General features: G+C 51.3%; 2 protein-coding genes across 2 annotated transcripts in view; one reads left to right on the top strand and one right to left on the bottom strand.

The window, feature by feature from the left end:
• Positions 1–525: 525 nt before the first annotated feature.
• Sp9 (Sp9 transcription factor) lies at positions 526–3,372 on the top strand. The gene is made up of 2 exons (XM_004634747.3): positions 526–606; positions 1,659–3,372. Exons 1-2 carry the CDS (start codon positions 586–588, stop codon positions 3,087–3,089), a joined length of 1,452 nt encoding a protein of 483 aa, XP_004634804.1. The 5' UTR covers positions 526–585; the 3' UTR covers positions 3,090–3,372.
• Positions 3,373–12,081: 8,709 nt separating this feature from the next.
• The window catches only part of Cir1 (corepressor interacting with RBPJ, 1), a 42,111-nt gene continuing 40,997 nt past the window's right edge, over positions 12,082–13,195 (bottom strand). Inside the window, 2 exon segments of the mRNA XM_023719135.1 lie at positions 12,082–13,192; positions 13,194–13,195. The exon segment at positions 13,194–13,195 is cut by the window's right edge and continues 208 nt beyond it. Of these exon segments, the coding sequence (XP_023574903.1) occupies positions 12,799–13,192; positions 13,194–13,195 (396 nt within the window). The 3' untranslated portion in view covers positions 12,082–12,798.

Here is a 13,195-nt window from a genome sequence, read left to right as displayed (position 1 = left end):
CTTGCTGAAGTTGTGTTCCCGAGAGAGTGCCTGGACACAAAGTGAGCGTTGACATTTGCCTCTCCACCCGGCCCTCCGCCTCTGCGCCCCTCCCCTCTGCCTCTCTTCCTACAAGTGGGGTGGAATTGCACTGTCAACCCCAACTTGTAACGTCTTAGGGTGGCTGGAGGGGGCTTGTGGCTCAGACTCCACAATACTTAAACCTGGCTTGGTGAGTATGTGTAAATTTTTAATTGCGCTGTAATTTCTTCCGTCCCCAGCCCGCACCCCCCTCCCCACAGCCCTTGCCGGGAGACTTGAGTGGCACACGCAGGGAGCCCCGGCTCTGGCCCCTCGGCGCGTCTGATTGGCTGCGCGGCAGCTCCCGTCTGCTCTGCCTGCGCCCTCATTGGGCGAGAGGCGAAGCCAGCGGCACTTCAAAGCGGGTGCTCCTCGCACTTAGGCTGAGTTTAGCCGGCGGGAGCCCGGAGTCCGCTCGGCTCGAGCGCGGGGACGCGGGAGCCGCGCGGGATCCTAGCAGTGTTTCCGAGCAGCCGCCAGGCTCATCCCCGCTCCCGGTCCCGCCGCGCATCCCGGAGACCTGCTATGGCCACGTCTATACTCGGGGTAAGTCAGAGCGCAACAACGCATTTGCCAGTTTTAACCGGACTTATTTCTTTCGTTACGGCTTCTGGTGGTCAGCGGTTCCCAAGAAACTGTTGCTGCTAGACTGAAGCTTCAGCTTCTTTCAGAGCTTTCCCCATTTCCGGGACAGATTCTTTCCAAGTTATAGAAACCCAGGAGATGCCTTTGTAAGAAAAGGATTTCTTAAACAAGTTCCTTTTTATTTGGTTTTAAGGAAAAGCTAGAGGTTTTTCCATCCCTCGTGATTTATACCCCATCCCCCCTACTTTGGAAATCGTTGGCGACAGTGGTGTTTGCAGAAAGCTGTCTTCCTCGCTTCGCAGTCTGTGCAGCCCCGGAAACAAACGTTTACATATCCGCAGCCTCCGACTTCGCCCGTGACTTTGAAAGCTATCGCTGGACTGCTTGTCCTCAGATTATTGTTTTGTAATCGGCCTGTATCTAAATATTAAAACCACCGTTTTCTATTAAAAAAAAATAGTCAAATCATAGCCAGCCTTGGGAGGAGCGTTCCAAGTTCCTCCTGGCCCTGAGCCGCTGCTTGGCCCCCTCTGCCCTCACCCGCTGCTCGCTGTCTGTGTCACCCTCACCCGCCACTCGCTGTACGGAGGGGCGACCTGGGGGCCTGGAGAGAGCAGCGGGCTGATGTTAGTGAAGGCAGTCGGGTTCTAGGCAGGGTTTGCCGCGACCGAGGCTGCAGAAACGGAGGCATCCTCGATTTGTAGCTTCCCCGGGAGCAACTTTCTAACACCCGGACCTTTGCCCCATGGCCGCCCCTGCCCAGTGCGCCGCGGTGCATCCTTTGCGCGCGTGGGGAGGAGGTTCGAGCTGAGCTGGGAGCCCCGGCTCCCGGGACCAGCCGCGGGGGACACAGCTGCTCACTGGTGCACTTTGTGTTTCCCCCACTTCTTCCTGCCATCCTCCTCCTCCTCGTCCTCCTCCTCCTCCTCCTCGTCCTCCTCCTCCTCCTCGTCCTCCTCCTCTTCTTCCTCCTCCTCCTCCTCCTCGTTCCTCCCTCACCCCACCCACTCTAGGAAGAGCCGCGCTTCGGAACCACCCCGTTGGCCATGCTGGCGGCTACCTGCAACAAGATCGGCAACACGAGCCCACTGACGACGCTGCCGGAGTCGAGCGCCTTCGCCAAGGGTGGCTTCCATCCCTGGAAGCGCTCCTCATCCAGCTGCAACCTCGGCTCCAGCCTCTCTGGCTTCACGGTGGCCACGGGCGGCCGCGGCTCAGGCGGCCTGGCAGGGGGCTCGGGCGCAGCCAACAGCGCCTTCTGCCTGGCATCCACGTCGCCCACATCGTCCGCCTTCAGCAGCGACTACGGCGGCCTCTTCTCCAACTCAGCCGCGGCGGCTGCAGCGGCAGCCGGGGTATCCCCACAGGAGGCGGGCGGCCAGTCGGCCTTCATCTCCAAGGTGCACACGACAGCGGCCGACGGCTTGTACCCGCGGGTGGGCATGGCGCACCCATACGAGTCGTGGTACAAGTCGGGCTTCCACTCCACTCTGGCGGCAGGAGAGGTGACCAACGGCGCGGCGTCTTCATGGTGGGACGTGCACAGCAGCCCAGGCTCTTGGCTGGAGGTGCAGAACCCCGCCGGGGGGCTGCAGAGCTCGCTGCACTCGGGCGCCCCCCAGGCCTCGCTGCACTCGCAGCTGGGCACCTACAACCCCGACTTCAGCTCGCTCACGCACTCGGCCTTCAGCTCCACAGGCCTCGGCTCCTCCGCGGCCGCCGCCTCGCACCTGCTTTCCACCAGCCAGCACCTGCTGGCCCAGGACGGCTTCAAGCCGGTGCTGCCCTCCTACTCGGACTCCAGTGCCGCGGTGGCGGCCGCCGCGGCCAGCGCCATGATCTCCGGCGCCGCGGCCGCCGCCGCCGGGGGGAGCTCGGCGCGCTCTGCCCGCCGCTACTCCGGCCGCGCCACCTGCGACTGCCCCAACTGCCAGGAGGCCGAGCGGCTGGGCCCGGCCGGGGCGAGCCTGCGGCGCAAGGGCCTGCACAGCTGCCACATCCCGGGCTGCGGCAAGGTGTACGGCAAGACGTCGCACCTGAAGGCGCACCTGCGCTGGCACACGGGCGAGCGGCCCTTCGTGTGCAACTGGCTCTTCTGCGGCAAGCGCTTCACGCGCTCGGACGAGCTGCAGCGGCACCTGCGGACTCACACCGGCGAGAAGCGCTTCGCCTGCCCCGTGTGCAACAAGCGCTTCATGCGCAGCGACCACCTGAGCAAACACATTAAGACGCACAACGGGGGCGGCGGGGGCAAAAAGGGCAGCGACAGTGACACGGACGCCAGCAACTTGGAGACGCCCCGCTCCGAGTCCCCCGACCTCATCCTGCACGACTCCGGCGTCAGCGCCGCCCGGGCAGCGGCTGCTGCGGCTGCGGCTGCAGCGGCTGTGGCGGCGGCCTCGGCGGGAGGCAAGGAGACCTCGAGCGGTCCCAACGACTCTTAAGGCGGAAGAGAGGCGCGATCGAGCGGGGACGCGGAGAGCGGACGGAGGCTGCAGGCGGCGGCGGCGGGCGGCGGGAGGGCGGGGCCGGCGGCGCCCCCAGGCCGGGACTGCGCGAGGCCGCCGCTCACCCGCCACGCCAGGGGCTCCCTCCGCAGCACGCACCCGGAGGCGGATCCACCGCGTGGTCCAGAAACAAAAGCTAACCGCCCCGCGCCACAAACACCTTCGAAAACTGTCCCCGCAAACACACGCGCGCGCACACACACGCACATACACGCGCACCGCACACCCGCACGCGCACGCACCAGTCGCACAAACTTCTCGAGCGAAGAGCAATACACAGAAAGGCGCCCTCCTCCCCACGGCCCTCCTTCTCCTGTATCCTTCTCTGTCTTTTTCTCAAAAAAGCTAGCCACCACCCAGCAAAGGACTGTCAGAACATTTGAAAACACAGGACCTATAAAAAACAGACCCTTTGTGTGGATTATATTATATATAAAATGCTCCAAGTCCTGCTTGATATCTACTTACATTGAGACTTTTTTTCCTAAAAAGGAAGCATCAAAAAAGGCTTAAGGTGAGAAATTAAACTGGAAGTCTAGCGACAGTTTCTCTGTATTTCATAACATCTGTATAAATAGGGTTCAAAAGATTGTGTTATCTTTTATTTTCTTGTAAATGTTCATTGGAATAGAGGTGGGTTTTTTTGGTGAATTCCTGAAATTCAGGAAGTTTTTTTTTTTTTAATTTTCTGATGCACTTTGTGAAAGTCAGTATATATGTAAAAGATATTTAAAATGTTGAGTTATCATTTCCTTCAAACACGTAAGTTAAGGTCATCTAAAGAAATTAAATGCGTTTATCTGTATGAAGAAAATCTTGACATCATATTTTCATTTTGGTATTATTAAAGGACTCTGAACAATACACCTCCCCCTTTTTTTAAATCCTGTTTTTCCCTCAGTAATCTTCACGTGAGTCGACTTTTTTTTTTTTTCTTTTTGGTTGGGAAACAATTCCCTTAATGGTAGCTGTAGGTAATGTAAAGTTTATATGGGTTATAAAAGCCATAATATACATTTTTGAGAAGTCAGAATTATTTATTTGTGTATCAACAGCGTAAATTAAATTGGGTTATAAGAATGTGTAGTTGTATTACTTAATGGGAGGGCTCTTCAAAGGTGACGTTTGAAATCGCCTAAGAAAAGCATAGGTCTTTGATAGCTTTAACTGGGGAGAAGCTTACTCCTCTCATAGGAAACAGAAAACTCTGGTGGGTTTGTTTGTTTTTAAAAAGTGATTTGAAAACAATCTGTGAAAAGAAAAAGCTTTTTGCAAAGAAGTCTTTTAGCTCCCAAGACCTCTATGTTGGGAGGCATCTCAGGGGAATAAATCGCTAGAGTCAATACCCCGGAAAAGACATTTCATGCCTAAATGAAAATCTTGTTAAATGTTATTAATTTTGACTTAGAGCACACAGCAGCCCCCGGTGCCTTGTATTCCCTTATTAGGGATTCATGTCTTATCAAATATCTAATTAATCTCCTAGACATCATTTGTTCTGGCCAACTTTATCTCAGCTGGTCCGCGGGGAAAACTCCAAATATTCTCTGTGACAAAGCTCCCTTGAAGATCTTTTTAATTGTCTAAATTAACTGCACCAAATTTGCATGTCAAACGGTAAAGGGCAACCTGAGATAAAATGTAAGCGTTTTAAAAGCCCCCAAACTAAGCACTTGATTTGATAACTAGGCTTTTTAATGTTATGGAAGACAACTGCTCCTTTCCTTTTCAAAGACGGCTGATCTATGCAAATAGTGAATTGGAAATGCCTAGGTCCCCGCGCCGGCAAATGGCCCTCGCAGGTTATTTGAATATCAGTGGCGCTGCTTCTGAAAAGGTTCAAGGATGCTCTCTGACTTCTTTGTGATTACTCAGCGCGGCGTCTTATTCTGAAGAAAAAAACTCAGGAATAATTAAAGGCTGGGACCAGGCCTGGGAACACATTTGGGACAGGAATCTCATTTAGACAGTCTCTTTCAAAATAAGGCACAGTTAAATTGACCAGAAGGCAATTATTGAAATGAAAATTATTTTCACTCTCTTTGTCTTCTGACCACCAACTTAACAGCCTCGTTTTAAAAGAGAGAGGAGAGACGAAAAAGAAAATTGGTAAATGAGACAATTTCACAATTCGCAAAAAATGTTAATTTGGAAAATAAAGTACATATTTACAGAATTAAAATATTTCTGAAAGGCCTCCTACAATAGGGAATACAAACGAAGTCAGGACCAACAGACATTTTTTCCCCTGATTACTATCCTTGGAAACTGGAGTGAAGATTTTGATTCTTAGGAAAGAAAGAAAAAATAAATTATTCTTACTAACAGTCAGCAAACTGTTTTGCAAAGCCAAGTGGCAAAGTATGAAACAGAAGAAAGGTCCCTAGCGGGGCTCTTGGCGACCAGTGTTCAGTGGCGGCTTCCCTCTGCTTCTCGCACTCCCGGCAGCGCCCGCTGCCCGGCTCCTTTCCCGAGTTATTCTCCCTTTGGTCGTTTTGCTCTCCTGGCTCCGAGCGTCCATATACTGGCCTCCCTCGTGCCTCGGGCTGCGGTGTGGTCTAGGGGAGAAGCCTGCGGGGGCCGTCTGCTCTGCGGTCTAGGCGCTGCGGGCCCAGTGGGCGCCGAACGCGTCCCGGCTCTGCAGCCTGGCGGCGCGGAGGTGAGAAGTGGCTAGGGCTCCGGAGGACCGAGGGCGCCGGGGCGTCGGGCCCAGTCCGTCCGCTTTGTTTCTCGGTGATAAGAAAGGCAGATCAAAGGGCCTGGCGGTGCAGGTCCCGCTGGCCGCGCGGCTCCCTCCGCAGGCCAGTGATCAAGGCCGGTGCGCGCTGCCTCTGCCCCGCGGGTCAGCCCACGTCCATCACCGCGGCTCCCGGGACAGTGCACGGCGGCGGGCCTGAGCGTCCCGCGGAGAGATCAGCGAACGAGCGGGGAGCCTGCGGCTGGGGGCGCGGACGTGGGGCAGACAGCTCGGCCTCGCTGGCCCTAGTCCAGCGCTTGGCGTCCTGGGGCCTTGACCAGAGAGGGCAGCCGGGTCTAGGAGGAGAGGACACCCGTTGGGCCCCCTGCAGAGGTGGGGACGCGCCTGCCTAGGGTCACCACCGGGCCGCGTGGCCTGGGCCTGTGTGGCTCCGGGCCCTGGGGAGGCAAGGCCACGCCAGGGTCCCCGGAGCAGAGAGGGCAGCGGCTGAAGGTCGGCAAGCGGCCACGTCTGCACCCCGGTGCCCCGCGCTCGCCCCAGCCGGGGTGGGTGCGACTTCGTTTTAGCCGGTTTCTCCAGGTTTCCAGATCCGCAGCTTCCTAGCAATAGAGGAGCCGAGACCAAGATCCCCTCGGCCTGCGCTCTGGCAGCCCCAGCCTGCACCCTCCCGTGGTGCTTTCTTTTTCTGACACTTCCTCCCCAACCCCCCATGAATGGCATCCAAGGAAAGGGGAAAAGAAAAGATGTTTCTCTCTTCAAGAAAGGGAAACATCATTTTGACACGATTAGATTGTGCACCTGAGCAGCGTGTCTGGACATTCCGTCAAATCGTTACAAGTCGTGTAAAATTGAATTTCTTTTTATTCAGATGGAAACTTTATTTATTTTAACTCTAATCCTATTTGCATCTATTATCTGTATTCACCAAGGCTCTCTTCCCCTACAAAAATGCAGATGAAGTAAATCTCACATAAATCCCGCCCATTTGTGTAATTGGTATACTAAGTGTTTATTTTAAGTGAGAATAATTTAGCTACAAATTTTCTTAAGGAATAACATTCTTAACACATTAAAAAAACTGAAAACTCTGATTTGCTTTTATGTTTGACAGTAGCTCTTGATTCCCATAAGAGGAGCGCGGCGAGTGCGGCTCGCTGGCGCCATCTAGAGCTCGGAGACTGGAGGGCCGCTCTGTGCGCTCTGCGCTCAGCTGTCGGCGCGCTGAGACCAGTGTGGGCTGTAAGCTGCAGAGCAGCAGATCCAGCAAAGAAAAGCGGGGTTTAGTGTGCGGCTGGGAGCGAGCCCTACTACCGAGGGGGTACGCTTAACTGTGTCTCCCGGGGAAGGAGGTCGCTTCAGAAACGCGCTAACTGCAAGAGCCAAGCAAAACAAACAAAATAACGCCCCGCTTGGCCTTGGTTTTGGCGCTGTCGCGTTTAACGTTCTTTTCAAGGCTACTCCAGGGTCTCCCAATTCTGGGAGGAAAACGCGGAGCGCTGCCGGCAGCGTGGACCAGGCATGGGGCCCAGCTGCGGGCACAGTCCCCGGTGCGCTTCGCCCCACGACCCCGGATCGAGGGCGGCGTGGGTTCTCGGGGCGCCCGGACCAGGCCGATGCCCCCGAGGCGCCGAGGCTGCCCCCGCGCGCCCCCGGCTCCCAGCACGCGAAGAGACGCTGGGTCGCGCGCGGCGTCGGCGGCCGGGTCTCTGGGAGGCTGGAGTCACCCTCTGCCGCCCGGGTTCGGCCATCTCGGCCCGAGCGCTTTGGTGCTCGCCTTTCCCCTTTGAAACCCAAATCTCAAATCAGAGAACAGTTGGACGCATTGGTCAACGTTCTCTCCCCGGAGGCTCTCCCTCCCCGCTGTCGCCTCTGTCCCTGCTCTTCCCAGCCACCCCACCCCCACCCGCGGGCTCAGCCCCGGTGCGGGGACTTCCTCTCGAGACCCCGAGCGCGCTCGGGTTTAATTTGGACAGCAGCACCTTTCCAACCCGCGCGCGCCCGAGGCGGCAGAGGCGCCTTCGCCCGCAGCAGCCGGAGCCGGGCCCAGGCGCCCGGCGCGGGGCTCCCCCAATTCAGGATGCGGAAACGCAGCGCCTCTCCGGGAACTTGCAGCGGGTACTCGGCTGGATTCGCATTTGCTGTTTTAATACAAACCCCGCCGCTGCACTGCCTATTTCAAAGATGTGCTAATTACTACTTGGATAGCAGGGCGCAAAGTCCTTGTCCATTTCCCAGTACAAAGTAGGTTGCTAGAAAATTTGAAATTGCCTTTCAGCCTAAAGCTGCCTTACCTGAATGTCATAATTACAGTAATTATGTACATCCAAATTACATGCTAATTAAATTAGAATCAAATCGTTCTAAATCGAAATCAAATGAGGTAGTGAAGAATTAATCAATGACAACATAAATAGAGAGCTTCCTTCAGAGATATTTATTGTAACGATCCAAGGAGGAATTTGATCTGAAAAAGTCACCTGTTTATTTACTTTCAAATTAGTAATCAGTTATTATCCCTTCTCCATAATTTTAACCGTTCAGTGTTATTTACCCCCAACCCTTTGCAGACGCAGGAGTTTATAGAAATATGTATGAGGTAAATACAGACATGCCTCCCCCATATATTATTGATATAAATATATACGGTGTGTTTACCCCACCAGTTGAGGGGAAGGTTTTACAATGTCCGTGGGGACGCATCTCTCCGGGGTAGGTTCTTGGGGACCAGGGAAGCTTAGCACTTAAGAGTTTTCATGATTTCCCGAAGATCCTCGCACTCTTCCCTTTGGGGATTCACACTGGGGTTTTGCAGTGTTTTGCAGGCACCTTTCCATTTCGGGGTGATTCAATTATAAAAGAACCGCAAAGTGATAGGGTGTGACTTCCCCGATCTCTTTTCCGCGTGCTGATTGCTGATGAGAGCTGACATCTTTATTTTTGCTTCAGGAGCGAGAGATTCACAGTGGCTTCATAAAACACTGTTTTCACCTGTGGAACCCAAGCGAGCAGAACAATTTGCTCTCCTGCCTCGTTGCTCCGGGCTAGGCAGCTCTCCGACCTTCGCAGGGGAAGCGCACCGCGGCCGGGCCAGGTCGGCGGGACTGGAGACGAGGCCCGCAACGCGCCCCGGCGCAGTCCTGCGCCCCGCGGCCTCGCGCTACGGCCTGGAACTTTCTTCTGGCTTGGTTTGGGCACCGCGGGACCGAGAGAACAGGACGGATGGGGCGCGCTAACCTTGTTTCCTGTCACACCTGTGGGGAGGGAGGGAAGCAGTTCCTCCTGGGAAAGGTGTGCGTCCCGCATTTCTGTCTCTTCTCCCGAGTGTGGGGTGGGCTCCAGAGGTGGCCAGATGCGCGTCCCAAAGGCCAACACTAGCGAACGCAAGGGTGGTGTTGGGCTATCTTGTTCCCCAGTCCGCTTACTCCTAACTTTGAGTTGCGGGCGAGGTCCTGGGAAGCCCAACTCTTGAGGCCCCCCGAGTCCCCGGCCCCATCCGCCCATGCCCTGGGGACCCTTGGCGCTGAAGAGACTGAGGTTTCTGTGTCTCCAAGTGGGAGAGACGCAGTTCGGTTGGAGGGCGCATTTTTCTGCATCTTAGCTCTTTAGATTTCTACTCGCCACCCCACTCCGTGTTCACTGTTAGCTTCTGGGGACCGTGGGTGCTTTTAGCTGTGACCTGAGGGAAAGGGACGGGAAAGTGGTTGGAGTCGCCTGTTTCCTTTTCCTTCCGCGGATACTGATTTTAGGAGCCTCCAGTCGCAGAGCTCGGCCGTCGCGGTTCCCAACCCTGAGATCCCCCAGTCTTACTCGTTCTTCACAACTTGTAAAAGCATTTCTCCCTTTTGATCTGAAAATGCCTGCGAGGCCTGCAGTTATTGCATGTCTTTATCTTTTTGCAAGAAGTGGTAACCACAGCAAAGATTCTTTTTCTGAAAAACCTAAATAGTATTTTTAAAAATATGCCTCAGCTACCGAAGCTAAAAATGCAGCTTTCTTCCTGGCCTTCGGCACAGGATGCGAAAATGGGCTTCGCTAAGGCTCCACCGGCATTGTGGCCTTACCCTAGCTCATTAGGTAAGAGTGAAATGGCCCCGGTGGATTTTAAATTCTTGACTTGCAAGGCTAAAGCATACTAGATGTTCTGTGGTTAAAACCGAGAAATGCTTGCCCTCAGCAGCGGAAACATCTGATTCACCACGAGCCAGCGGTGTACACGGAAGAACAGCAGGAAAGGTCTCCCCCAGCCTTTCAGACATAAAGCTTGCTTCAGACTAGCCGTACGATTCACAGCAAGACCCATGCTGCACTACAAGGTAAGCAGACCTGCTGTGCTGCAGCAACCTCTGTCTATTTTGGTATTTATTAAAAGAAATTATGACAAAGAAAGCAGAAAATTAGATAAACAAGTCCTAACCTAGCAACCTTGTCTTTCCTGGTCATTTGTAAATCGACAGCACCTCCTACAGGAATTAATTCGCTAGTGTTGCGTTAAATATTAGGCTAGAAGAAAAGAGAGGCCAGTGGGGGCGGGGCCCCCAAAACGTACCCTGGTAATTCCAGGCTCACAAATAAGAAATGTCTATGTATAACTTTAACAGAACCTCCTTATTAAGGATAAGAACGACAAATTTTGCCAGATTAGTTTTCTTAAAAAAAAAAAGAATCTGTTGGGAACTTTTGTTGGGTGCCTAAGTCATCCATCAGACAGGAATTCTTTGGCTTTCTATACTTAGAATTCCGACAGATACTGGATAGTCTTTCTTATTGCAAATCACCTTATTAAGAGATTCCACATTTCATAAGCCTTGAGTAGAATTTGATGCCTAATGTTTATTTTTAAGAAATCAGTTTTTGGGGTCAAGGATACAGCTCAGGAGCACAGTGCTTGCTTGACAGGCACAAGGTCCTGAGTTCGATCCCTAATACAAAAACATTTTTTCTATCTCTAGTGTAAGATATATGAGAACCCTTAGAGCTGTTTAACTGTAAAAATACCTCCCTTCTACTTCCAAGTTTATGAAATTAGAACGCTGCCCATGATGGCTGGCTAGCATCGTGGCACAACCAAAGCTGGACACCAAACTACAAACCAGCATTTTGGGTAACACTGAGATTTTTTAAATCAGAATTGGAATGGTAAGAATATTGGGGCTACAGTATTTCATGGCTTTGCCATCGTAACAATGAGGGATTAAATCAGGGATTTTAAAAAATGCTAGTGGTTACTTACAAAGCTAAGAATTGGACACTTTTCTGAAAGTCAAGAAAGTGTAAAGTGGTACGGCTTTAATTCATTCTTAATCATAGGATGCATCTCAACATCTCTTCATGAATGCTGTATTGGCTCAGAAATCCTTTTTAAGGAAGTGAGTACTGCATAGGTTTTAACGTTTATAAAAATTATAAAGTCTAAAAAGGCATAAGGTAGAAAATAATTACTGCAACGCTGATGAACTCAAGGTGTAAATTAGTAGTCTTTATCAATTTCAAATGAATGCTCTTTTAAGTGCAGAAGCAATGGGACCTTTGAGGTGCACTGTAAATTATTAAAGGATATGGAGGAAGAATGTAAAGAACTTCTCCACATCCCAGGTAAAAGCGTTTATGCCTTTAATTTCACATCATCTTAAAAATTAGGCGGGTTTTGTTTCATGTTCATACTTAAGTAGGGCAAGACATTTTAGACTACATGGAACAATTTCAACTCTTACTGCAACTTTTTTAAATAACTTAAAAACTGTGACTGTTGACTATCATAACCATCTAATTGTTTTATATTTAATAGATGTTTTAAAAAATCAGAACCCTAATAACAAGTGTTTGTGTGGTGAAATGTATTTTGGAATTACTGCACATTATAGTCTGTATTAATTTTTCCTTTATCACCTCTGTTTAAACTCATGGAAAAATATTTGTCATATATACTCATAAAATACATCAAAAGAGTTCATATTGTCTCATTTGTGAATTATACAAATGTTCAACCTTAAAGTAGCCTAGTAGGGGCACACAACTATTGTGAGCTTTTACTTTAAGGCAGAATGGTCCCCCTCTGATGTACATGTCCTGACCCTAGAGCGTATGAACATGGATGTAATCGGGAGGTAAATTCCATTTACAAGGAAAAGGAGAATTAAGGTTGCAGGAAGAATGAAGGTTGTTAATCAGCTGGTCTTAACATAGGGAGATTATTCTGGATTCTTAAAAAGAAGGAGGCAGAATATCAAAGTGTCTGATTACACGTGAGGACTTGACTGCACTTTATTATCTTTGAAAACAGAGGCAGAGGAGCCCAGAAATGCCGGAAGCTGAAATAGGCAACCAAGCAGATTTTCCCTTCCAGCATCTAGGAGGAACACAAGGCTGCTGACTCCACAATTTGAGCCTAGTGAGACCTACAAGAGAATTCTGATCTCCAGAACTGTTATGACAATATATACATTTATGTCATTTGAGGTATTTGTATGGCAGCACAGAAAAGTGACTGGACATCCAAATGTAAATAGCTAACTCTGCAGAACACCACACCCAAGGAGTTTAAAAGTCTCAGAGGAAAATTGATAAAAGTCCCATTTAATTCACACTAATGAATTTCAACCATTACACTTTGCTGATTCAAGGAAACACAAATCTTAACAGTAATAACAAATCTGAACTGACAAAAGGAAAAAAATTACATTATAACCATTCAACGTACTGTCATTCTTAGAACAAAAAAAAGTCAGCGCTATATGGGATTTTTAAAAATCTGGCACAGGGCACAAGAAACAGTTGCCTGAAATAATATTTTACAGAGATGGGACATTAAAATAGTGCTTTTTATTATAAGGACAGCAGCACATACTTCCGCCCTCACTACAGGTATTCAATAAGGAAACAGAGAGACTTTTATCCACAGGTAACCTCACACGCAGGCTCTTTATTCTCTCCTCACTCGGGCCTCATTCTTTAGTCTCTTCGGTGCTCATCAGCACCTCTGGATCTGTCTGCGCCACGGCTCCCGGTGTCCTGTCTTCTGTCCCGCTCTTCGCTGGGACTCCGCTGGGGCCGCTTCCTTATCTCCCTGTGCTGGGAGCTAGTGGGGCTCTGGTCCCGGCTGCTTCTCCTTTCCCTGCTCCGGCTTCCACTGCTCCCCTCCTTTCTTGCGCCTCCTCCCCTCTCTGAGCTCCCACGGCGGCTCCTGGATTTCTGCTCAGAACCCAGCCGGCTGCGTTGGCTGCTGTTCTCCCTAGCACTCTCTCCTTTCACCAACTGAGGCATTTCCCCAGCTGTTTTCTTGTTATTGTGAAGGCTTGAGGGTTCTTCATAAAGTTTTCTCTTCTTAGATTTCTTCTCTTCAGAAGCA

The sequence above is a fragment of the Octodon degus genome, unplaced genomic scaffold (assembly GCF_000260255.1).
Source record: "Octodon degus isolate 3935 unplaced genomic scaffold, OctDeg1.0 scaffold00065, whole genome shotgun sequence".
Classification (NCBI taxonomy): Eukaryota; Metazoa; Chordata; class Mammalia; order Rodentia; family Octodontidae; genus Octodon; species Octodon degus.
Note: the sequence above shows the minus strand (reverse complement) of the source record. Positions and strands in the feature narration are given on the sequence as shown.

Excerpts from the sequence above, each read along its gene's own strand:
- Sp9 (XM_004634747.3), top strand. The coding sequence starts at position 586 with ATGGCCACGTCTATACTCGGG. Across the intron at positions 607-1,658 it reads TGGCCACGTCTATACTCGGG|GAAGAGCCGCGCTTCGGAAC; the intron begins GTAAGTCAGAGC and ends CACCCACTCTAG.